At 34.4% G+C, this 25,161-nt stretch overlaps 4 protein-coding genes across 6 annotated transcripts; 1 reads left to right on the top strand and 3 right to left on the bottom strand.

Annotated features, from left to right (window-relative positions):
- Positions 1-122: 122 nt before the first annotated feature.
- Positions 123-2,594, bottom strand: LOC106368569 (hydroxyproline O-galactosyltransferase HPGT3-like). The gene is made up of 12 exons (XM_013808571.3): positions 2,297-2,594; positions 2,091-2,154; positions 1,952-2,001; positions 1,689-1,867; positions 1,538-1,598; positions 1,368-1,440; positions 1,163-1,286; positions 978-1,065; positions 857-907; positions 694-765; positions 490-602; positions 123-409 (listed from the first exon to the last, which is right to left on the bottom strand). Exons 1-12 carry the CDS (start codon positions 2,434-2,436, stop codon positions 387-389), a joined length of 1,038 nt encoding a protein of 345 aa, XP_013664025.2. The 5' UTR covers positions 2,437-2,594; the 3' UTR covers positions 123-386.
- A 1,127-nt stretch (positions 2,595-3,721) lies between these two features.
- LOC106368568 (ER membrane protein complex subunit 7 homolog) lies at positions 3,722-5,448 on the bottom strand. The gene is made up of 7 exons (XM_013808570.3): positions 5,194-5,448; positions 4,972-5,018; positions 4,786-4,885; positions 4,582-4,645; positions 4,379-4,495; positions 4,201-4,309; positions 3,722-4,058 (listed from the first exon to the last, which is right to left on the bottom strand). The coding sequence occupies exons 1-7, from the start codon at positions 5,286-5,288 to the stop codon at positions 3,964-3,966; spliced, it is 627 nt and encodes a 208-aa protein (XP_013664024.2). The 5' UTR covers positions 5,289-5,448; the 3' UTR covers positions 3,722-3,963.
- A 1,722-nt stretch (positions 5,449-7,170) lies between these two features.
- On the bottom strand, positions 7,171-13,565 carry LOC106363677. 3 transcript variants are annotated; one of them, XR_007316634.1, is made up of 11 exons: positions 12,130-13,564; positions 11,494-11,958; positions 11,101-11,402; positions 10,247-10,966; positions 9,878-10,156; positions 9,565-9,726; positions 8,574-9,491; positions 8,282-8,497; positions 7,905-8,165; positions 7,414-7,827; positions 7,171-7,319 (listed from the first exon to the last, which is right to left on the bottom strand). XR_007316634.1 is itself a non-coding variant. In XM_048741433.1 (10 exons), exons 1-10 carry the CDS (start codon positions 13,460-13,462, stop codon positions 7,489-7,491), a joined length of 4,992 nt encoding a protein of 1,663 aa, XP_048597390.1. In that variant the 5' UTR covers positions 13,463-13,565; the 3' UTR covers positions 7,171-7,488. The 3 variants fall into 3 exon arrangements, 2 of the variants coding, with proteins under 2 accessions (XP_048597390.1, XP_048597389.1); XM_048741433.1 differs by having other exon boundaries at positions 7,171-7,827; positions 7,905-8,162; positions 12,130-13,565; XM_048741432.1 differs by having other exon boundaries at positions 7,171-7,827.
- An 8,069-nt stretch (positions 13,566-21,634) lies between these two features.
- Positions 21,635-24,724, top strand: LOC106437221 (E3 ubiquitin-protein ligase RSL1). Its single transcript, XM_022692117.2, has 4 exons — positions 21,635-22,509; positions 22,668-23,404; positions 23,581-23,805; positions 23,878-24,724. Exons 1-4 carry the CDS (start codon positions 22,114-22,116, stop codon positions 24,044-24,046), a joined length of 1,527 nt encoding a protein of 508 aa, XP_022547838.2. The 5' UTR covers positions 21,635-22,113; the 3' UTR covers positions 24,047-24,724.
- The last annotated feature ends 437 nt before the right edge of the window (positions 24,725-25,161 follow it).

Here is a 25,161-nt window from a genome sequence, read left to right as displayed (position 1 = left end):
GACGATGCATCTTTCATTTTGCAATTATGTAGCTACTTAATATGGTGTCCATATCAAGTTACTGAGAAGTGGTAATGGAAAAGACTTTCGAAGTGACAATCAGAAACGATGAAACAAAAAAGAGTAAGAAAAAGCAAGTATGTTTTCATATAAAGGTTCCAAGTAAATTACTCCATCACTCGAACTATATAGTTCAAAGCTCGGGACTGAGTCCAAATGATTCTCTACTATTCTTGGTCAGTTGTAACTTATAATGTTCTTTTCTTTTTTCTTCACAGCTACAAATTCCTGAGTATATGCCCTAAGTAATGGCTGATTTTAATCTGATTCTAAACAACAAATACACCAGAGGTTAAGTTGGAATAAACTGGCAAGGGCCCTTAAGATCAAGCCACAGAGCACACCTTGTCTGCAAAAGTCAACAGAGATACTCAGATTATAACATATATACATTTATTCATATTTGGTTAATAATGTTGAAGATTTTACCTTGTCTAATGCTGCTACAGCACAGGCGATTGTCATCTATATAAGTTGCCTGAACACCAATCATCCAAGATCCTATAGATGTATCATCAAATGCATATGTCTTCAACGATCCACTGCATATAACAACAGAGCAGAGAAAATGTGTGATGCATGAGAAATGGACATGGAACAATGCCAACGACATTACTCTTTGTGAGGCCCAACCTGTTTATGTTTATGTACTGAGCCAAATTCTTGGATAGTATTATAAGCGAACCAGCTGCGTGACGAAAGTATCTAAAAGATAACGATGGATAAAGTATGACTTTAGCACATCATAGTAACTGCATCATGTCAAAGAAGTAAATAATATTTTTAAATCACTTACGATTTCTCGTCCCCAAACTTCCACCATTCTGGCTCGTACCATTGGCCTCCCCTAAACAGAAATCAAAAAAGGTTTCAGTGCAAAGATAAGTGAGTTTAGTAAAGTTGTGTGTGATACGAACTCTTCAGTAACAACTTCCCCAGACTTCATGCACCCAATGTAAGAAGCATCTTGACCACGCCTACTTTCAAGGAGGCCAATCAACCCATCTTTATCATTTACAAACAAAAAGAAGAGAATTGGTGATTCAGAATAGGATCAAACATATCTTAAACAAGATAGGAAATAAAAGAGGAAGTTATCTACCAAGATCTAGATCAATATTGTCGTCGACTTTGATGTAAAACTCTGCATCCCAGTTCTGAACAGCAGCACTGAAGAAGAACTTCACCTTCTTGGGTAGCTCTTCTTGTGCCTCCTCGTGATTCTCCTGATAAACCCAGACAAATATATAAGCCACATCAGTGAGCAAAAAAAAAAAGAGCAAAAGCTTTTGATATGGTTTACTTACAAGAATGAGAAAATCTTTTCTTGCTCGATCTTCCTCATCAATCTTTCGATCAAGGCTATCACCACGGTTTGGACTGCAATTCTTAAAACATCAACATCAGTATTAACAGTCCATGAAGCGACAAATAAGCACAAAAATGATGAAAAAGATATAGTAAAATGGGGAAAAACCTTCGACCAATCACAAAACGTATGACAACTCCTCTTTCCTCAAGTTTCTTCAAAGCATCACCTGTATAGACCAAAAAACATCAGTGATCATAAACCAAATGGTTTCTCCAATCAATCACAGCATGATGATGATGATGATCTATATAATTACCTTGTGGCATCCAAGACCCTCTAAATGTACTTCTCCTCAAATGGCTTCCAAACCCTGTATAGACTCCAATCACAGCAAGCAACCTCTTCCCTCCTGAAGACGAACCACTTTTCAGATAGCCTTGACTCTTTGCCAGAGTCAACTCCATTTCAGTTTCAACAATCTTCCTCTCAAGATCTCTAAATAAACCAATTTACAAACTCACTCACAACATCAAACACACACACACAATTTGCATCTGGCTCAATCAAAATCTAACTTACTTGCATCCGAGAACCATGAGCTTGTCATCCACCGTAAGAACCTTAGGCTTCTACATTCCCCAAGAGATAAAGTTTTTTCATCAATTTCCAGAAAGAGAGACAAAGCTTCTTTTCATGAGTGAGTGTGCACAAAACAAACCTGATCATAATTCTTCTTAAGCATATTATTGAGTATCACTCTGTTCTCTGAATCTTGCCATAACCTAATAAACAATTCGAAAAACAACAACAAAGGATCTAGAATCTGAGAGGTTTTATCGAAAAGTGTTCGATCGCCATATCAAATCTAGAGAATCGAATAGGAATCTAGAAATATATCGGATCATCGAGAAAATGGGGGCGTACCGGCCAGCGACGTAGAGCCAAGCAACGCAAGAGAAGAAAGCCATGATGACGGAGGGCTTGGAGGTGCTCTGATATTTGGAGGATCTTCCTCGTCGTTCTGATTTAGAAGACGAAACCGTCGTAGTGGGTAAGGTCTCCATCTCAATCCACAATCAGAGGAAGGAGACAGAGAGAGAGAGGGTACAAGGATCAGAGTTAAGGCGTTCTGAATGTATATTCGGCCTCGCTCGTAGACTCTCTCTTCATAGGGGAAACCTCTCTAGAGTTTCTGCCAGAAAAATTTAATTTCCAGTAATGAGAGACCTTCTCTAGAGGTTAGAAGGTTAGGTATTGGAATTTTTTATTTTTGTTTAACTCATGATTTTGACACTTTTTTATTTTATTTTTTATTTTTTTACACTTTTCAGCTAAAAGACGGCTCTTATATCTCTTATTTAAAAGATAATTCTTAATTTTTTTAGTTAAAATATAAGAAAAACTAAAACCGTATCTTAGCGGAAGTTAAGAACCTCAGTTAATAGACTGGGGTTAATCATGGTCTAAGAGTCGTGGACATTTAAAACCAGACTCGAAATAAACTATTTAGGATCAAGTTTTTTTTTTTTTGAAAAAACATTTAGGATCAATGTTGGGTGGTGAAAAAAAAAGATTAATGTGAGGTATAAGAATTTTTTGTAATTTTTTTATACAATTTTATTAATTTGACTCGATAAAAAGACAAATGAACTGTGAGATTGGAAGAAAAGTCTGTGTCATTTCCGGAATAGCTGGCTCCCAGAAAACTCATCTAAGCTTGACAGTGGCTTAAGGCAAAAATGGTTATTGTAACTAAACATTAATAATTGACGAATATGTTATATAAAATATTATTTTATCGATTTTATATCCAATTGCAATATGAGAAACTAAAAAAACTATTGACAACTAAAAACCGTCGATCTATCAAAAATGTTATATATTACAAATCAAATAACATTCATACAGACGCATGTTTGTGCAACCATTACATATTTATGTTGTAAAAAAGTCATATATCTATTATATTAAATCAAACACCCGTGCGAATGCACGGGTCAAAATCTAGTATATATTAAATGGAAAAGATTTAGTACAATTTTAAAGATAAAATTTAAAGATCTTCATTCTTTTTGCTGTAAAACCTTAAATCCAAATTTTGTAAGTTGTGGTTTGTTATCTTACACATTGAGAAAAAAAGATGTTGAGTTGATTTGTTTCTTTTCTTACAAAGAAATTTTTACTTATTTGATCCTTATTTTGCTTTGCATATAAAAAAGGTCAGGGACGTTTGGTTTTGAGCATGCTGTTGCTTTGGATCATGAGCATTACCTTTGGTTTGTTAAGATATCTCTCTTTCATATCTTCATTTGGTCATGCAACAAATACAAATATGATTACAACCACAAAGATGAAGACTCTGACAGATATATAGGATTATGAAGCGGTGATGATGTTTAATGATGAGCATGAACCTCTCCAATTATTGGTTCGTTCTGCTCTTAAACTGCATTACATTTTCGTTTTTTTCTATGTTCTTAATACAAATCTATCACACAATACAAATCTATTACAATGAGTGTGTCTCTCACTAGAACGTGATACCTTTCTTCCGCTCATTTTGTGATACATTGAGCTGACTGAGAAACTCTTTAACGGCTAGCCCCAGCGCCTGGCAACAAACTCGAGAGAGAAGGCACACCTTGCCTCCTCATTTCCTCTTGTGCTTGCTTCATCTCCTCTGGATCTGTTTATGACACATTGTGGGTAAAAAAAATCAATTCTGGATCATATACATGTAAAGTTATACAAGCAAAGCTCGAAGATGAATGTATTGGCTTATCAAGTTATCAGTTTCTGCATACAAGTCGAGGGCTATAGAAGCGTACCTATGTTTTCCATCAGTTTGGGCATTAGGAACACAACCACGACCATGAATCCCACCATGAGACCCATCGGACTCTTCACAATTGACAAAATGGAGAAAGGCTCTCGAATCTGTAGTTTTTTTGCAAAGATTAGATCAGAAAAAAATGAATATCCAACAATGAAAAGAGAATCAATCACCTCGTAGTAATGCTCTTCCCTCAATGGCTCTAAAACCAGCTCAGTAAGACTCCTCCTGGTTTCGGTTAGTGTTGCATGAACTTTGCCATGGTGCCGTGCACTAACATCGACTCGTACCTAATTATGGGTTAATCCATCGTCGTATGAGAACCAGGGTTCTTATAAAACATAGTAACAACATACACAGAGAACAAGAAACTTACCGGAGAGAAGAAGTAGCCCATTGCAGAAACTTCGATCAAATGAGTCCCAGCAGGCACTTTGTGACTTTACAAACCAGTTAGTCAAGGACCGCAAGAAACTATTTTTTTTTTCTTTTGGCATATATAGAATATCAAAGGCTAATATTTGATTGTTTCTAGTCAAAAGAGAAATTTTTATAACAGAAGGATGATGAATAAGGATACAAAGAGAAATATCCATCAGGCCTGAGAAACGTAACACTCTGTCCACCATTGAGTATAACTTTGACATTTGAGAACTTTGATAAGTGACCAATCACGTTGCCTACGAAAATAACTTGTAGATCAGTTCCAGGGAGTTTAAGAAGAACACAAGATCGAAGAGAGAGAGAGAAAAACGCTGAAACCTACTTGGTGGAATCTTCACTCTACCAGTGATTGTGTAACTATCCTCAGACCTGCACAAATAACCAACTTAAAAGAAAACTTGAGTTTCGGATTTACGCTAAGTTCTCGGATTCGCGAAGTCGAAGTCAATCAATTATATCAACTGCATCGACTAGACTCTGATTACTAAAACTCTGAAAAGGCTAAATCGATGGAAAAAAAAGCAAGAGAGCGATCCATTATTACCCAGAAGAGTATGGGAGAGTGGAAGCAAAGAAGATCAAGCTAATCTGCAAAACGAGGAAAGCGAGAGAGGGGCTAGATCTGATGATTGGCGCCATCGTCGACGGTGAGCTCCGAAACGGACGAGTCTAATTTCGATTCCGGTTGTTAATGAATAGGCGAAACTAAAACCTTCCTAGAGGCTGAGAAGCTCTGAGCTGATTTGCTTTTCACTTTTGGTCTTTGCGTCTTCGCCCAATCCAATCCAAGTAAAAAGGTAAATAAAAAAATTCAATTTTACCATAAATTTGATACTATTTTCATAAAACAAGTATGTGATAAAAAAAAATATTACACTAACTTTCATATATCATTTATAAATGATTAAAAATAATTTATAAAATATTTATAGAAAGTTAGGGTATGATTGGTTCAAATGCAATGGTTGCGGTTGCAGAAGTTTGCAGATGCGTATGCGGGCGGCTGCAGTTTCTAGCGGTTTTAAAAGATTTGTACGACTGGTTCTGCGGTTAGAAATTGGTGCTTTTGCATGATACTTATGACTGGTTAATACCAAATGCAACAGCGGTTAAATAATAAATTAACAATATTTACATTTTATATAATTATAAAAATATCAAAAATATAATATTATAATAAATATAAAAATTATATTTAGAAAGTTATAGTTTTAATTTTTTTAAAAATATAGAAAATATTTTTAGTTTGAAATTTTATAGTATTAATTAAAATAAAATATATACTTTTAGTATATTTATAATTCTAATTTAAAATTTTTATTGAATATATTTATTTTTGTATTTATATTATTTTTTAAAAAAAGAAAAAAATATATCCTCCCGCAACCGCTCGCAATCGCAAACGCTAGCTGGAACCATCTTTTGAATTTATAAGATTTATAGCGGTTTGAAACGGTTTGGAGCGATTTGAATGATTGTTGCAAAATGTCAATGCCAACAACCGCTACCAGACGCAAAAGTTGCATTCCAGTCATACCCTTAGTTTATAAATAATACTATTTCTGTTTCAATATATGATGTTTTGGTTTAGTGCACAAAGATTTAAAAAAATACATTTTTCTAAAAACCAAAGATAATTTTAAAATTATTCAACCAATTATAAAAAAACAATAAAATCTTATTGGTTGAACAGTTTCCAATAAAATTAACCTTAAAATTTCAAACATGGTATATTTTGAAACAACGATGTCAAGTTGAATTGAAAATAGGAACTGGGTATGCTAAAAAAAAGGAACTGGGTATGCTTTACATTTGTGGGCTTGATAGGTTTCTTTACTTATGCTCAAGACTCTTGTTCTTGACTCAGCTTGTTGACTGACACTGGTCAGCTTTAGATACTAATTTCTGCTTTCCCTGAGCTTTGAGGCATTAGCCATAAGAAGTCATGTCTGCAAATATATTAGGCACTTACACCACATGTTTTTACCATATGAGGTAGGTGCCATAGACTTGGTTAATTTGGAAAACTTAGTTGAGGCTCAAATGAAGCTTTATAATAAATGAGTATCAAATGGAGCGAACAAGTGCGTGAAATAATGTGCGAAAAAAAAAAAAATGTGCGTAAGCTTGTTGGTGGCATATTTCAGTACAAAATATGTGAATCAGACATCCTTTGAGACTTTCAGACCAATATTGCAGCTGGCTTTATGTTTGGTGTTTTTTTTTTCAGGTGCTTTCTCTATGCTACGTTTACAGTCAGGCCATGCTGGTCTTCAACAATCTCACATTCTTTGCAATTGAGAATGACATGGGTCACAGATCTTATACCCGTAATGTACTAAAGATTTAAGAATTTTTTTAATAGCATATGATATTAAGGTGTATCACGAGAATGTTCTAAGATTTAAGTCTTGTCTTATCCTAAGAACGGCAAAAAATTATCAAACGAAATGTCGTTCTCAGAGCTATATATCTTATACCCGACTTGGGTGTAAGATCCATGACCCGAAATGTGAGAGAATCAGCGAAAAAGAAGAAGCATACGGCCACTCTAATTCCATTGGCATAACAGCTTATACAATAGTTTTCTTTCACAAACATATTCGTGCATCTGTATCCTTCTTCTATTTTTTTCTTATTCATCTTCTACATTGATCTCCCCCAATGGTTCTAGCAGCCAAAAACCCCCTCGGAAAATCTCAGACAAAAATAAACATATATAGAAAACTAAACATCGATGATGTTGATTGGTTGATTGATTTACCTCTCAAAAAACAAAGTCAAGAAGAGGCCATTCTTTTGTCGTAGTTTTCCTGTGAAAGAAAAGTTGTACTTTTTTTTAGGTGTGGTGGCTAAACCAAGGCCTGACCGAACCGTTTACATGTCCGTTTGAGTGACCCCCTGAACCATTAGGAAGAATCTGAGGTGGCAAACCGATTGGCGTAGGAGGAAGCTGGGGTGGTGTAGTCGGGTAAAGTGTATGACCGTGAGGGAGACCATGAGGCAAACCATTTCCTTTACGTTGTTGAAGGGCATGGATCTGCCTTAACCCTTCCTCATGGATCCGAGCTATTGTATCAAGTTCCTTCATCGATAGAGAGTCTAAATTGGCACCGTATAGAGGCGCATGTCTTGAAATCTCATCTCGAAGCGAGGATTCGAGTGTGTGAATGTATTGCTGTTGAAAGAGAAGTTTAATGAGGCTCTAAACGAAGAAACACAAATTTAAGAAATATATTCTTTGTCTCTGCAAACCTGGCAAGCTTGGAGTTTGGATTCCATTCCATCAATGTAAGCTTCACACCGAGAAATCTGATCTTCTTTCTTTCGTTTCTCTTCTTGCGTTTGCCCCAATGTCTGTGTCAGTCGCCTGATTTCATCCTCAAGTGACTTACGGAGTTCTTCACGAGTTACATTCTCTGTGGCATACCGTTTCAGCTCTTCTTCAAATCTTTTCCGGGCTGCCTCTGTTACCTTTAGCTTCTCCGTTAGAGCAGTTTTCTCTTTCCCTACCTTCTGTTTTTTTTTTTATTCACAAAGAAAATGGCATCTTGTTAAGTGAACAATGCAATCTGGAGTCTTACAAATATAATAGAGTAAAAGAGATATAATCAAACAAGGCTCATCCATACCTTAAGTTCATCATGCTTTCGGGTTTTAAGCAAAGAAAGTTGCGTCTCTGCCTCGTGAAGGCGATTCAGAAGGCTTTTCTTATCAGACGAGAGCTTAGCTATCTCATCTTCACGTTCTGATCGAACCCACTCCAGTTGACTTTCCACATCCCGAAACTGTTCTACCAGATCCTTCTTTTCCCGAGCAAACCGGTCCGTCTCAGCTTTCATTTCAGACTGCCATATAATACAGTGACAATAAGATGTATAATCACACTCTTGCGACACACAAAAATTTGAAGTAATCACATACCTTAAGACGGGTGTTTGCAGCCTCAGATTCGCTTAATTTTTGTGCGATGGCAGATTTTTCTTTTGCCAGAACTTGAATCTCTGTCTTCTTTTCTTCCTTCAATCTGACAAGCTCTTCCTTGTTTGCGCGCAGTTGATGCCACAGAGCCGCCCTGTCAATATTTGCATGTTCCACAACCTTTTTAAGCATGGCTAAAACGGGTCTCGCAACCTCTTGTTCCTGAAAAATCAGAATAGCAAGAACCTCCAACTCCAGGTCTAACTCATTGCTGCCACTCGCACGGCTGGTGAATCTATCTACAAGTCTCGTCAACATTTGAACTCTAAAGGGCTGATCAGGAAACCATTTGAATAATATCGTGTATAGCATTTTAACAAATCCCCTCACTTGAGGATCTCCAGAATGAGCTAATGTCTCCGCAAGATTAAGGATTCCCCTGAACTCAATCCCTTCAGCGGCTTGTTCATCACTGGCTTCTCCCTCCAATACAGGATCCCCACTTGTCGCACTCAGATTCGGGCCCTGAACACGTCGTTTTTCAAGAACCATAGCAACAGACTGAGCAACAATGGCTCCACGAGCAACAGCTCTTTCGAATGTTTGGGATGCCTCCACGGCTAGGCACGATATGGACAACATTTCCAGTAGAATGTAGACATCACAAAACTGTCTATTTGCATAGAATTCATGCTCATCCATCAAATCCGCCATTTCGGAGGTAGTTTCATTTTCACCAATCAGAAAAGGCCCGCAGGGTAGTGTCACAAAATTGCCACCTAGACTGTCGTCACAGTTGATGTCCTTAAGTATCATTTCGGCAATTTCAGCCCAACTGTGTACAGTTTTACTCAAGTATTCAAGGACGCAAACAGATACATCAGAACCCAGAACTTTAAGCCGCTCACGGACGGACCTTACCTGCATAAGGAGAATTTAGTTTAGAAACATAGAATTGCAACCGAGGACAAAAACTGAGACACAGAAGGCTTACGGCTTCAGGTAGGTGTTGGCACTGGGATGCAGTTTTAAATATGAAATGAATGGCCGCCATAAGACTTTCCCCATTTGAGTCACTCAGAAGCTCAAATGACTGAAGTAGAATGTGCTCCCACACTTCACTGTCACAATCTAACTGGCTAAGAGCATTGTATACCTGTGCCACAGAAAAACATCAGTTCTTTCAAAAAGAATTGTATAATCATCTTTAGTTAATAAAATGAACTGACACCTTTTCAGGTACTCTATGACCCAAACTCAGAAAAAAAGAATTGAACAGAGGAAGGAAAGGCTAAGCAATAACTTACTGGTTCACGCAATGCTGGTTCAGCTTCAGGCGTTTGAAGCCGTTCAATAAGTGCATACGCAGCTAATGGGTGCTCCGAATGCTCAACCAGCTTAGGAACCAAACTAACTAAATCAGGTTGCAAATGTTTGGGCGCTCTGTTTAAAACAAGAGCAATCTTTTGAGCTGAGTGAGGCCGTCGTCTAGGCTCAGGGCAACCCTGTGGAACAGCCGAATCAAGGGTTTTCAGTGAGTTAACAATTAGCCCCAATAGCTCCTCCGATTGTTCTGGCCACTTTGTCTGAAGACCAAAATTTTACCCATGGTCAGAAAAACAAAGTTGCAAAAATAAAAGCTGCTAAATAGGTTTCAACAGTGTGATAACCCCCACCTTTGACTGGACTGGAGCATCAGAAGACTGCCTAGCATATGTTTCGGGGGGAGAAACAGGCTCTATTGCAAGGGCTTTCTCAAGCATATCAATCCCATTCATCCCAGAGCCTTGCACAGCTGAGGTACTGAGGGTAGTAGCATCTGCATCAGATTTAAATCTCTCATCAACAAGATATTGTAAAGGTTCTGCTGCTCCATTTTCCCTTGTTGACTCCAATGAAGTTGACGCCACGCAGCCATCTGTCTTTGCATCCATTAAAGAAGGCTCAGAATGAGAGCCTTCCTCCTCAGAAGGTTGGCAACACTCGACCATGATATCTAGAAGTAAATCAATAATTGCTTGCTGCAGAACTTTAACACCCATCAGCAAATTCATCAGGCTGGGTGAAGATTCATCACTCTTTGTTAGCTTGCTTCTATCATTACAAGATATTTTCGTGGGAAGAAGTAGCCGCTTTACTTTAGTAGGGTCGTCAAGATAAACACGCAATCCAGTAAGAAATCCAGCAATTGCACCCGCATCCATTAGCAGCTTCTCTCGAAGAGTAACCTGGGGCTGTGAAGGATTCTCACCAAACGTGAGATGGAATCCAGCTTGGGAAAGAAAATCTTGGAAGGTATCTTCCTCGTCTCCACTTATGCCCTCACTCTCCTCAGAATCAATAATTTCATCAGGATCAGTGGTTAAGGCATCTTGGTCATCATCTGAAGCCAAGACCTGGCAAAAAATGGGCAAAACATAAAATGCACAATGTAAGATTAAAAGGTCTCCAAGTCTGCATTAAAGAAGGAAGAAGTACATGCTGCAGAAGATAAATATACAACAAAGGAATATATGAGGCACAAACTAACCTCTAAGTCTGAAAACTCAAACCACGGACAACAATCCAATATTTCACACACAAAAACAACAGTGTCACGCACAAGAAACCCTGCATCAGCTTCCAACATGTCAGACACCTTCATAAACTGTAGAACGGAGTTATTCCATGTCTTGGTACATATCGATGACTCCTTCCATACACTTTTGGCCGGATTCTTTTGGTTCAGAATACCCATCTTGTACTTAACCCAGAAGTTATTGTCCACATCTGTACCCGCAGATTGATCACTCTCTAAATATATGCATATGGTGTCAAAGGACTCATATACACCTGCATTATACAAGGCATAGATGAAGCAAATGAAGTCTCATAAACACCAATAATCAAACATAGGAGATGATGTGAAAAAAAAAACACTTACCAATCCGGAGTTCACATCCACCAGCCTGAAAGAACTTGCTAAAAATCTTTCGTGTTTCCATTATTTCCTTGAATGCCAGGAAATTCTCCACTTTCCACGTAAACGAACTTCTTTTAACGCTGCTATCAATCTGTGAAGCTGAATTAGCTGATTCTGCCTCCACATAGTCTTTCGTAACAGATGTCTCTTTCAAGATAAGAACCTCAGCGGAGAAAACAACGGTATCCTGAACAAGAAATCCAGAGTCTTGATCAAACAAACTAGTAAGTGTTACAAACTCACGCCAACCCCAATCTTTTGCAGCTTTCGAGTAGCGATTCTGAGATTCCTTTGTTACCGACTTCTCCTCCAATCTCTGGTTCACAACTGATAGTCTGTGGCTAACAAAACAGCTCCAATCACTAGAACTTCTTGAGTCTGTCACTTCAAGAAATACCGACAGATGACATGGTGGCTGGGACTGCCCTGAGGCCATTAAGAGTAAGACAATCAGTTCAGACATTGAACTCTGCAAATGCAGACAGCTCAAAACGAAGAAAAAACATAGATTTTTTAAAGCCGGGGCTAATGAATCCATGTCTACTCTACAAAAACAGATATAGCATAAAATGTTGTGAATCTAATCCACTTACATACCTCGGGGATAAACAATAAGTCGACAATCCCGGTTCCCAATTTGAAACCTTCTACTTTTAATGCAAAGACCTGTTATCTTCCTCTTCTTGAGAAGATCCTTTAACCTCGTGAAATTTTCAATTTTCCAAGTGAATCTTCCCATATGCGCATCTGATTTCCTAGATCCATTACCATTATTTCTTCCCAGAACCAACCCTCCATTCTTAGTAAAGCTACTGAACTCTTTGATAACATGAAACGAGGTACTAAACACAGCCTTGTCATCGAGCAAAAAACCTGATTCCGGGTTCACAAAGTCAGACATCTTCATGTAGTCGTTCCAGCCCAAGCTCGTGTTATCACCGTTCTTATTATCAGCAGCAAACCTCCCATACGAATCTCTATGCATGTGAGCGCACCCAGGCTTCTGATTCAAAGCTGACATCCTAAACAAACACCAACAGCTCCTATCCGAAGCCATGGTCTTATCGGTCTCTTTACTCTCCAAACACATGGATATGTACTCCTGCGAGTTGACCACGCTCTGGTACACACTAATCCTCAAGTTACACTCCCCAGCTGGGAACACAGGGCTCATAATCTTCTGCGTCTTGATCATTTCCTTAAACAAGCTAAAATTATTTACTTTCCAAGTGAACTTCCCACTCAACACATCCGGCATTGGTCCAGGCTCCTTGAACAACGATCCCGAATCGCTGTTACTATCGCGGCTAAAGCTGACAGACTCATTGAGAATCAAGATATCAGCAGTAATAAGCAATGAATCATTATTAAACAAAAAGCCCATCTTCGGATCCAACACACTCGAGTTAAGCGTGAAATCGCACCACCCGTGTGATTTCTTCTTACTAGAGAACCTATGCCAAGAATCCTTATGTATCGTGAGGGACTCATCCACATGGTTGACGATCGAGAGACGGTAGCTAGCGAAACAATCCCAGCGAGACGACGACGTGCCGCGAGGGTCCATGATCTGGAGATAGATGCTGATGTAGCCAGGAAGCGCCTGAGAGTCGCCTCTAGGGTAAACGAGGAGACGGCAATCGTAGCCTCCCACATCGAAGTACTTGCTCCATAGTGCCTTGGCCTTGACACGTGTGAAGTTCTCCACCGTCCATCGGCACACGGCGGTGTATTCCCCTCGCCGATCGATGGCCACGATCTCCTGCGCGCCTCCGCTCCCGTCTCGAGACGATCCGACCTGGTGGTCTTCGGCTGGGGAAATCGATGAGGAGCAGAGAGGCTTCTCCGATGAAGAGGAGGATGGGGGATGGGATAGGTCGATGGCTGATGAAGACGATGAGACTGCATCCGATGAGCTCTGCTTCTTCATTTCTATGGCGGTTTTTTTCTTCTTCTTCTTCTCTCTCACAGCTCTCTCTCTCTCTCTCTCTCTGTTTTATTTTTTTTTATCTAGGTTGTTCAATTTTTTTTTTGTTGGTGCTAGGGAGAAAGGGCAAAGAGACGATTTATCGTGCGCTTTGAATGGTAACATGCGCGTCCTCGACTTCTCCTTCCTCCATGCCTTTTGTTTTATTTTTCTTTAAACCGATTTTATTATTGCTGTCATAATTGCTTTTGTTTCATTTTGTTTTTCCTTTTATGGTATAATAATAATAATTTTTTGTTTGTTACATTTGGCTCACACGTAGAATGTTTGTTTTTATGTAAGTGTATATTTTCTATAAATAAAAATATTATGATTGATTAATAAAAAGAAATTTTACTAGTTGTAAAATTATATAATTTTAAATAGTTTTACTGAAAACAAAGAGAAAAATACCAAAATAGCACTAAATCAAGTTTTTGTTCCCAAACTAGCACTCAAGGCCAAAAGTCACAAAAATAGCATTTAAAGGGTGGGGTTTAGGGTTTAGAATTTAGGGTTTAGGGTTTAGAGTTTAGGTTTTAGGGTTTAGAGTTGAGAAGTGAGGTTTTGGGGATAAGATTTCAAATTTTGAAAAACAAAAAAATTTAAATTTTTCAAAAGATAAAATGCTATTTTGGTCATTTTAGTTTTTGAGTGCTTTTTTTTGTGATATAAACTTAGAAAGGTGCTATTTTGGAGATTTGCCCGAAAACAAATCTATGTAAAACTAACCAGAATAAGTGAAAACACACAACTATCAAATATTATATGGATATCTCTATTATTAAAACATAAACATTCATATGAACCTAACTGTTTGTTTAGTAGTACTTTAAATTAAGGGTTTATTTATGGAAAAAAAAATGAATTTAGTTTTGTAGAGAAAGATAGTGAGAGAAAAGAGAGAAAGAGTATAATTTTGGTTAGTTAATGAATTATGGTTTTTTTTGTTGGTTATCTCACCTAATTTCTTTAAAATTAAATACAATTTATTTTTTTTTCTTTTGACATCAGATACACTTTCTCTTATAAGTTTATACACACCCTAATTAATTATTATATATAACCTCCTTACACTTTTGATTGCTATAGAAAATATAATTTGTCCTATATAAACGTTAGTTCATATTCTCCACATGGTTGAAAAATTGTAATATATATCTTGTGGACATTATAACTTTGTAATATTAATCGTAGGTTTATAAATGTTAGTTCAAAATCTTATATTAATTTCGTAAAGTAGAAATGTGGGTTGACAAGATTGAAATAGAAAGGTTCTTATTTGTTAGTATACACTTATGTTTATAAGTTTCTATATCATGTACAAATCAGTTCGTAATTTTTTAGTATAAGCATATATATGTTATAGTATATTTGTCTTATTAACGCAGAAATATTTATTTGGACCTAACTATGTATTTTGTAGTATTTTAAATTAAATACACTTTCTCTTATAAGTTTATATCCATCCCCAATTAATTATTATACTAGAGTCGGTGTCCGCGCTTCGCGCGGATAACATGTTTAATTAAGTAACAAAATTATCCAGATTTAATGAGTGTTATTTTTTCTTTTAACCGCGTTTGTATTTGGGAAGCATAAAATTACCGGATACTGAGAAATTTTCTTGTCCTCGAGCTTCCTTCCTCTAAATGCAAAAGGATTTCGGTATTGAAACCATAATCACCATAAGAGAACAAAAGTGGGAACTGGATTTCTGGTCGACTATATCTCTCTCACAGATAGTGTCTGACATGTCGCCAACAATAAGTCCAGCTACCTCATTTGATTGAGGTAAGTCATATTGTTTGTCATTCCCTTTATCAGATATGAGACTGTAAAATCTTGTTCAGAGTTTGCTTCATAGCGTTCTCGAACCCGTCTAAAAACCTTTGCAAGGCAATTGTTGGCATCCATCATTTCTATAAGGACTTTTAATGTGGCTTCGTCTGCTTTTCCTTCAGAGGTTATTTGACCTAAAGCTTCCAGCCGATTTTTAATTTCGTTTGCCATATCAAAAATATAGATTTGTAAGTACTTGGGTGGTAAACTTGGCTTAGGAATGAGGGATCCGATATGGTGGTAAGTCTGCCCTTGAATACGGAATGTGAATGACCCTCTGCCAAAAACAACACTGTAATCTAATTTCGCTCCAATAGATGTAAAAGCTAGGAGGGCATTGTAGACTCGGATTGTCTCGCAAAATTGTATATATTGCAGTAGCTTTTCTAACAATGGGGGAGGTTGTCTCAGAGGCGGAAGTTTTATCAGTCCTTGGTTGCAACAAATGCTGAAGTGTAATTCTTTTGTTTTAGGGTCTCTTCCGGTGCTCTCAGATTCTCAAACCAAAGCACCACATGATGGACATTATAAAATTGGGTTTGTTCTCGCTTCAGAGGAGGATGATACATCTGAAGGGGTTGAAAACATTAAATAGTCAAGAGACGACTATAAGATGATGATTTATTAGGTATTTGGAACCAGTGGTAACTCCATTATCAGGTAAATGGTTAGTTGACCCGATCTAAAAACTTATTTTTTTTCGTGTACAACATTTTTTTATAAATAGATAACTAATTGAATTTAAGAAATATGTTAATATACTGATTATATTAACGATTTTAAGTTCCTCTAATTTTAATTTAAATATATTGAACACTAAGAACTTATGATGATGCAAGTTGTATTAATGGTTTAATGTGAATATATATATAATGCATATAAAGTAAGAAAGTATGTACCTTTTCCTTGAGCTCTATCGATTTGTCTATTTCTTGCGGACGTAGATGTGTTAGGTCCTGTAATCAAACTGGTTGTTGGTTAGTCTACATAATTAATTTATTTTAATGTGAAGCTGTAGTTGTACTATTTGGTGCTTGCCTTCCATCCTTCTTGAAACCCGACTCGGACCCGCGGTTGAATCGGTAAACCCGATGATTCATAAAAAATCTTAGATTTTATGAAAAACCCAATATTTAAAAACCCGTAAAAACTCGTAAAAATCCAGTAAAACCCGGAATCCGATACCGGTTGAACCACCGGTCGAACTAATAAATAACTTTTACTTCATTTTTTAAAGTTTTTGATTAAGTTTTTAGATTATATTTTATATTCTAAATTTACAATTAAGAAGTTAGATGCTGACAAAAAAAGTTAGGTTTTTCTTTTTCAGTTTTATATTTGTGATTTTTAGATTTTGATGAAGATTTCAGTTTCACTATGCCACCTGAAGAAAATGAAGTGAACGATTGTAGAGATAACTAAAATTAGTTGATGTGATTTGGTGTTAGTTTATTTCCGTTATCGACATTTTATTACAATAATTTTTTATTTTTGGTTTATTTTGTATTTGAAGTTTAATTTATTATTCAATTAGACATTTAAATATTTATAAATTTTATGTCTTGATTTTTGAGATGTCGTAAATCTTACTTTGTTGGAGAAAATTTTAGATAGTCTAAACTACTTTTTGATATTTTGTATGTCAAATGAAAATAAAAATAAAAAAATAAAAGTAAAGTATTTTCTAAAAGTTTTTAAACATAAAACATATACATATCCAAACTATTATTTTATGTTTTTAAAAAAAATTTAGAAAATTAAAACTTTAGTTTCTATTTTTTTTATTGTACATAGTTGTTATATTATTATATAATAAAATTTATTTATTTATTAACCCGCAGTTCACCCGCGGTCGACCCAGTAACCCAGCAATCCGGTAAATCGTCCGGTTTAGTGTCCGGGTCGGATTTAAAAACATTGACTTTTAGATAGCAATATTGTCCTTCGCATGCCACATGTATTTTTTCTTGACACTGCATGGATTTAAATTTTAAATGTGTGTTAATATTCATCTAATCAATAAATACACGCACATACTTCACAACCACTTACGGAGGGAACATTTTTTCCCATAAAAGCATTATTAGTAAAATATATGTACGAAATTATCAATTAATTATATATATATATATATATATAATATATTTATATAGTATTAGTTTCTTGTGAATAATAGATGGATAACTCACAGTCAAAGAATTGAGGGGCGAAATGTTGTTGCATAATTTCCGCAGATGGAGCTGTCCGCAAAAAAGTTGATTAAATAAATGAATAATTGTAATTGTTTGATCAATTAGTGCGAGACATGTCTCTATTAAATTTTGTGTATACCTTTCACTTTATTCCGTATCTCTAGCGGCTCGTCCATGTTTTCGTGTCACCTTGTTCGCATTTGATGACTCTGATATTAGAAAGAAAAATATTTTGTTATTTTGACTGTGGGTACTGATGGAAAACTATACCATGTGTCAACTACTATTGGTTAGGCTTTCTTATTCAACTACACGGAATACACGTTTATATAAAATACCAAAAATTGATTTTTACTATTTTGGGCTGAGAATGGGGCTTTAGGACCTTTGATCAAAATCAATCGATAACGTTATTAAATCCACGCTTCAAATAGATAAAAACTGATAGGAATCAGAGAACTCCAGATGTTTTAGTAGGCTGGTGAGAATGGTTTAAATGGGCTGCGAGATGTGTCAAATGGGCTGCAAAGGTGACTAAATTTTTTTAATTTCAAACCCAATCCGAAATGACATGGCTGAATGATTGGTGATGATTTTTTTTGCTTATGTGGCAGTGTTTAGGGAGGTTTAATTTAGTCTCTTTTATATAGTAGGATTAATTATTATATATGCTCTCCCTAAACTTTTGACTGCTTTAGAAAATATGAATCTATGGTTAATGTGCCCTATATAAACTTTAATTCATACTCTCCACATGGTTGAAAAACATTATATCTTGTGGACATTATAACTTTGTAACATTAACTGTAGGTTTATAAAATGTTAGTTCAAAATCTTATGTTAATTTAGTAAAACAGAAATGTGGGTTGACAAGATTGAAATATAAAGATTCTTATTTGTTGCTATACACTTATGTTTATAAGTTTTTGTATCATATACAAATCAGTTCGTATTTTTTTGTGTAAACTTATCTTATTGTATATTCAAGTTAGCTCAAATTTTATATAACAAACATAACCATGTTTTATATTGATATTTATTCTGAAATTCATATACAATGTTGTAAGCATTTTTGTACTCGAGTATACTTATAACAAATACTAGATTACGATCCGCGCTTTGTGCAGAGTGACCATTATATATAAATTATTTTTATGTATTATATATTCTTTTACACATTATGAAATAATAAATATATATTAAATATTAAAAATTCACTAAGTATTATGTATATTATCAAATTGATGCGAACACATAATAAATTTTATTAATCCAAACATACACTTTTTTATTTTATATGGTCTATATTTAAATTTAAATGATATTTACATAGATATATAGTATATTTTTAATGTTGATATTTATTATATAATTTTTTCTACTCATATTTTTTTTGATTATTTGTATCTTCTTATAACAAAAACTTTGAATCACTGATAACAAAAAAAATCATTGTGTAGTGTATAATAGTTTTTGAAATTTAATTTTTTTTAAAATCAATGCAGAGTTTAAAATTTAACTATTAAATTGTCAATATTTGTTCAAAGTTTTATCAAAAAAAATTATTCAAATAAAATTTCAAAATTAAAAAGTTTATGTATTTTATATGGTATATAGTTAATTTAAACGATATTAATATATATATATATATATATATGTAATCTTAATATTTATTAAATGAGTCTTCATACTTATATAATTTTGTAATCATTTATATATATATATATATATATATATTTAATCTTAATATTTATTAAATGAGTCTTCATACTTATATAATTTTGTAATCATTTGTAACTTACCATAAAAAAAAATTAAACCATGGTTCTCAAATTTTTTAATGTGAGACTTTTAACAGTTTTAGTAATTTATAGTCATTTAAAAAATTTAAAATATAACATATTCGGCAAAATCTAAATTTTATTATATGGTTAATGTGGTTGTTCATAGTACATCCGAGTCTACTCACAGTTTCAATGTTAATTTTGAAAGTCTGATTAGTATTTCTTAGGATAAACTAACCTTTAAAAGTTTATATATCATATACAAGTTTATACCCATTCATATTTTATCACCTTTGTATCACTCACATAATACATGAATATTATGCGTTTCTAATATAGTCAAAATAATAATCCAAATAAATTTTATTAACAAAACGTGTGCAAGTAATAGGTAAACATGGATAGCAAATATTCAGAAAATTAATCTGCAGAAAGATCTATAAAAGAGTACTTCATGATCACTTTTAAATAAGATGACACCAGAATACAAATTCAGTTATAGTATAGTCAGAAATACTCTGAAAATATTTTTTCCTTAGCATCTTTAATAGTTTATAAACTTAACATATTCAAAAAATTAAAACTACAAGATTAATTTTGCCTCACTTAACATTCAAATCAAAACAGAAACAAAATAAGTTACAGTATGTTTCTTCTTACTCTATTATCTTAAACTAAAACTAGTTGATAATCCGCGACCTGCGCGTAGTGAATTTTTTGAAAAATATATTGTACTTAAATATTATTAACAATATACATTTTGTTATCAATAACTTTTTTTACATTTGATTAAAGGTGAACATTCGAGTACCATTTGATTTGATTCGGATCTTTGAGAGTTTGGTTCGGTTTAGATCCTTGCGGGTTTGGTTCGGGTTTGAGTTCGGATAACCTATTTAATTTTTTCAAAAATAAAATTCATATATACTTTAAATTTTTTAAAATCTAAAAATAGAAATAGTATATAACATATAAATTTGAATAATGTATGCTAAAATACTTAAAATTAACATAAAAGTTTGTTTAACTTAAATATTTGGATAGAAATTCAATAGATATTTTAAGTATTTTAGGTATTATAAATATCGTTTAGCTATTTTAGACATGTACTTATAACTATTTGCATATATTTTCAAATATTTTGGACAACTTAAAAATGTTTTATATATTTTATAAATTCTTTTAGATATTAAATTTGATTAATATATTTAAGTATATGTTCCGGTTCTCTAGATACAAAAATTTTGAACCCATTCGGATATCTAATTTTGATTAAAATTCAGTACTATTCTTTGGATCGGCCTTGGTTCAGTTTTTTGGATTCAGATTTTTTTGCCTAACCCTATATTTTTATTGTCACAAAATTTTAAACAAAAATGATGATGGTTCATATTGATTTTGAGTGTGCAACAATTTTTAAACCAAAACATATTTTACTATATATGTGGCCCACTTAGTTAATCACTAAAAACTATTCAAGACCCATTTAAGAAAAAACAATGGGCTGAACTAAATTTAAAGTCGTTTTAAACCAAATCGCAAAATTTTCAAAGGGATTTTTAACATTTTTTTGTAATTTAAAGTCGTTTTAAAAACTTCAGAATATAACATATAATAAAAACTATTTTTTATTATATGGTTAATTTGATTTTTTTAATTTTTTAATAATATAAAATTAAACAAAAATGATGAAGGATGCAAAAATTGTTATCAAATATATTATTCATAATCATTAATTATAACATAGTTTTAATCATATTAGGTAACTCCGTAACTTTTATTTAAGAAAATAATACACATTTTTTATATTTTGGGTTAATATAATGTTTCCTAGTAACTAGATTTTGGACTAACATTTTTTCAATTGATTTTTAAATTGCAACATAAGCTAAATTGACGTTCTAATTAAGTGACAACTAAGCATAGTCTTTTTTTAATTAGTTTAAACTTAAAGTTAAAATTTTTTAAATGATCCTCAATTAATATACAGGGGATATAAACGGTTAAATGAATTCATTGATTAGATGTTCGTTGTAAAACAAAATCATAGATATACACACCAAATAATTAGGAGTAAAACTCGACTACCAAAATAAATATCCTTTTCAATGTATTATGCGATTTATAGTAAATTTTAATTAAATATTTTTCTTATATATTTATACAATTTTTTTAAAAAAATATATTTTTATTTACTCTCCTGGTGCAACTGCAAATATTAGCTATTTTGATTTTGAGAGGCTTTAAGTGATACAAAACGGTTTACATATTTTTTATGATTGTTATAAAAATAAAAAATCGCTACCAGACTTGCTGGTGGTAGCTGCAAAACCAATCAAGTCATATAAATCACAGTGAAACTCAAATTCTTTCGAATATTATATCAAATACACGTCTACTGATTCTGCACTTGTACAATTTACATCTTCTCTTTTTTGAGAAACATTTATTGGGAATCCTTGCTCTTGGGTTCTTAATACACATATATTTGTATTTGTATGTAAGGACCTCAGTAATCATGCCCTTATACAATTTACTTCAAAGCATTATAAATGAAAAAAGAAAGAAAAGAGATTAGTAACATGATAATGGGAACGTAACTAATATCTATAGAAAATCAATCGCCACTAACCAAGAACAGTTACAAGTATGAAAAGACTTTTTGGGCAAGTATAACGAGCAATTAAAGAGAATTTATTTGAAATCTTCTCAAACACGCTACACTAATAATCCCTATCTCTCCTCTCCCTATATAAACAGATCTATTTCACGACTAAACTCCACACCTACAACAGTCATGGAAGAATCACACTGTTCAGACTTGATTTCTAAAAGACAGCGTCTCGATTCTTACAGAGCCGGAGATATCACAAACCCTAAAGGCGAGAGTTCTTCTAAGCTCGTCCAGTTTGCTGACAATGTCGTCTACAGATTGTACTTCAAAGGCTTGGTGAGCGACGAGGTGGCGGCGGCTGAGAGTGGAGAAAGGACCGTGACGGCTGGATTCGGAGTCGCGATCTGCGACGTGGCGGATAACTTGTTGTATGAGATGAAGGAATCACTGAGTGGCGGCGGCGAGGTTAAGCGCAGAGGATTGGAGATTAGGGCATTGATTCATGGCTTAAGTGAAGCCTTCAACATGGGGATCAGACATGTCAGGATTCACTGCGATGATTATCCCATTTTTCAATTCGTAAGTGTTTATATATTATTTTGTTATAGTTTTGATTAGTTTATCCTTATTGGACATGTTACAACTAGTCTCTAGGACGTTACAAGACATTAATAGAAGAGTTTTGTGATTGGTCTCGTGTTCGGTTTGACGCGAATGAATCTGATTTTTCAATGTAGATAAATGGTGGAGACAAGCCTAAACAGAACGATATGCGTCAGCTAGTGAACGAAGTTTGTCGCTTGAAAGAAAAAATGAACTCTTGTGAACCTCTTATGGTTGCACGGAACGATGTCAAGTTCGCTTTTAAGCTGGCTAGAGAGGCAATAGTTTCTCAAAGCAGCAGCTTGGATCTGAAGGCAGCACAGGGAACAACATGTGCCATCTGTCTCGAAGAAACCGATGCTGGGAGGATGTTCTCGACTGAACAATGCCTTCACCGTCATTGCTTTTCTTGCGTGAAACAGTACGTGGAAGTGAAGCTGCTTAGCGGAATCGTGCCCACGTGCCTTGGTGAAGGATGCAAGCTGGAGCTCACTCTTGAAAGCTGCAGCAAGATTTTGACGCCTAGGGTGACTGAGATGTGGAAACGAAAGATGAAAGAGGATTCGATCCCCGCTGCTGAGAGAATCTATTGCCCGTATCCGAACTGTGCAATGTTGATGTCCAAATCTGATCTTTCGAGCCACGCTGACCAATCGAAAGTTCAAGAATGTGTCAAATGCCGTGGACACTTTTGTATTGATTGCAAAGTACCATCGCATACCGATATGTCGTGTGATGAGTACAAGAAACTGCACCCTGACCCTTTAGTTGATGAGCTAAAGTCTCTGGCAAACGACAATAAGTGGCGTCAATGTGTCAAGTGTAGGCACATGATTGAACTTTCTCATGGTTGCAACCACATGACTTGCAGGTATATATATATATATATATACATATATATACATATTAAGTGCCATTTTAAAAACTTGAATGTTGTTTCCCAAAAAATGTATTTTTTTTCTTTCAATTTCACTGAAGTATTTTTAACAAATATTACTTTCGTATAAAAAAAAATTCTGTTATATAATGGCATTGTGCTTTGCGTAGATGTGGATATGAGTTCTGCTACAAATGTGGGGTAGAATGGAAGAAGAACCAAAATTCGTGCCCCTCGGGTTGTCAACGCACTGGCCATGGTGATTATGATGATGAAGATGATGCTGATGGTGACTCTGAACATTCTTGTGAAGAGGATATGTGTGAATGCTATTATGATGATGATGGTGTTCGTTGGCGCGACTGGGAAGACTTTGTGGATCATCAACCTCGTGTGTAAGTAAGTTTCTACTCTTTTTTTTAAGTCCTTTGTTTCGCCAATGCACTAAATTTGGGTTTTTTTTGCAGCTATGACATGTCGCCGGTTCCTCCGGGTGCGGTGCAAGAGTATGAAGCTTTTGTCATTGAAGAAGGCAATGATGATGAATATGACGATTACAACAACTACGGTGGCCTAACGGAATCTGACAATGACGGAGGGTTTGAGGACTTCTACAGGGATTATTATTCTCTTTAATCTATCTTTTTTTATTAGAGTTGTTTTGGAATACTTTTCCATATTTTCTGTGTTTCTTCCTTCGTTATGTTTAAATGAAAAATTAATTTAAGACAGTGTTTAAGTAACATTATGCTAAGAAAAAAAAGCTTTGCTCTTTTGGGTTGTTAATTTTCTTTTTTTTTTTCCATTGAATGTTTTGTTTTTGAAATTTTCATTGAAAGTTAGATGTATCCTCTGCTCGAAAATTCGCCAGGGGTTGTTCGTCGTTTGGATTGGGCCTAGCGAATTGTGATGCGAAATTGAATAAATATGATCGGAAGACGTTTAACACTCACGATCCAGTTGTTGGCTAGGCAAGATACATATCAAGATTGACGAAAAGAAATGTGTATATATTAGTAACTGAAAGGTTACAGAGAATATGGGTTACAATCTAACGGAAAGTAACAAAGGATGATAGAAGGAACCTGGCCGAAGATTAGGTCTAAACCTCGAGGTCGAATTGTTTTGGTATGTGTGAACTTCTCTATCTTTTCCTTTCTCTTATCCTTTTGGTACTTGTTTCCTACGTTGCATGGAAGCTTCATCCGGACATCTGCTTCCCGCTTTGGAACCGGAATCGGAACCTTATGGAAGCTTACGGAATCTCGATTCCAAAACGCTTCCAAAATATTCTCTTTAAAAACATGTTGGAAGCTTATGATTCTGTTTTGGAATCACGCTTCTCTTCTTTAAAAAAAAAATACAATATCATATATCAATAAAAATATAATCATAGTTTTTAATTTATATAATATCCAAATTTTAATAGTAATGAATAGAGTGAATATAAATATATATATTAAAATTAATACTATTAATTATTTTTATGTATTGAGGTTTTTATTAAATATATCATATATTCAAATATATTGTGTCAATTATTTATGAAGTATTAAAACTAATTCATATAAAAATTTATTTTAAACTTAATTTATGTGTATTTTCACAGTTTAATATGAAATCATTTCAAAATTATAATAAATGAATAAATATTTTATTTTAAATTTATATCATATAATTTTTTAGTTTTTTTTAAAAAAAAATTACTTATATTTTAATATATATATATATATATATATATATATATATAT

This window comes from Brassica napus, chromosome A9, assembly GCF_020379485.1.
Source record: "Brassica napus cultivar Da-Ae chromosome A9, Da-Ae, whole genome shotgun sequence".
NCBI lineage: Eukaryota > Viridiplantae > Streptophyta > Magnoliopsida > Brassicales > Brassicaceae > Brassica > Brassica napus.
This window is presented reverse-complemented; position numbering and strand designations above follow the sequence as displayed.

Coding starts and splice junctions, on each gene's coding strand:
- LOC106368569 (XM_013808571.3), bottom strand. CDS start 2,436: ATGGAGACCTTACCCACTACGACGGTTTCGTCTTCTAAATCAGAACGA. Junction 2,155..2,296: donor TGGCTCTACGTCGCTGGCCG/GTACGCCCCCAT, acceptor ATTGTTTATTAG/GTTATGGCAAGATTCAGAGA. Junction 603..693: donor CAGTACATAAACATAAACAG/GTTGGGCCTCAC, acceptor TGTTATATGCAG/TGGATCGTTGAAGACATATG.
- LOC106368568 (XM_013808570.3), bottom strand. CDS start 5,288: ATGGCGCCAATCATCAGATCTAGCCCCTCTCTCGCTTTCCTCGTTTTG. Junction 5,019..5,193: donor ACTCTCCCATACTCTTCTGG/GTAATAATGGAT, acceptor TTATTTGTGCAG/GTCTGAGGATAGTTACACAA. Junction 4,886..4,971: donor TAGAGTGAAGATTCCACCAA/GTAGGTTTCAGC, acceptor TTATTTTCGTAG/GCAACGTGATTGGTCACTTA.
- LOC106363677 (XM_048741432.1), bottom strand. CDS start 13,462: ATGAAGAAGCAGAGCTCATCGGATGCAGTCTCATCGTCTTCATCAGCC. Junction 11,403..11,493: donor TGGATGTGAACTCCGGATTG/GTAAGTGTTTTT, acceptor TGTATAATGCAG/GTGTATATGAGTCCTTTGAC. Junction 8,498..8,573: donor CTGCAAACACCCGTCTTAAG/GTATGTGATTAC, acceptor ATTATATGGCAG/TCTGAAATGAAAGCTGAGAC.
- LOC106437221 (XM_022692117.2), top strand. CDS start 22,114: ATGGAAGAATCACACTGTTCAGACTTGATTTCTAAAAGACAGCGTCTC. Junction 23,405..23,580: donor TGCAACCACATGACTTGCAG/GTATATATATAT, acceptor TGCTTTGCGTAG/ATGTGGATATGAGTTCTGCT. Junction 23,806..23,877: donor GTGGATCATCAACCTCGTGT/GTAAGTAAGTTT, acceptor TTTTTTTTGCAG/CTATGACATGTCGCCGGTTC.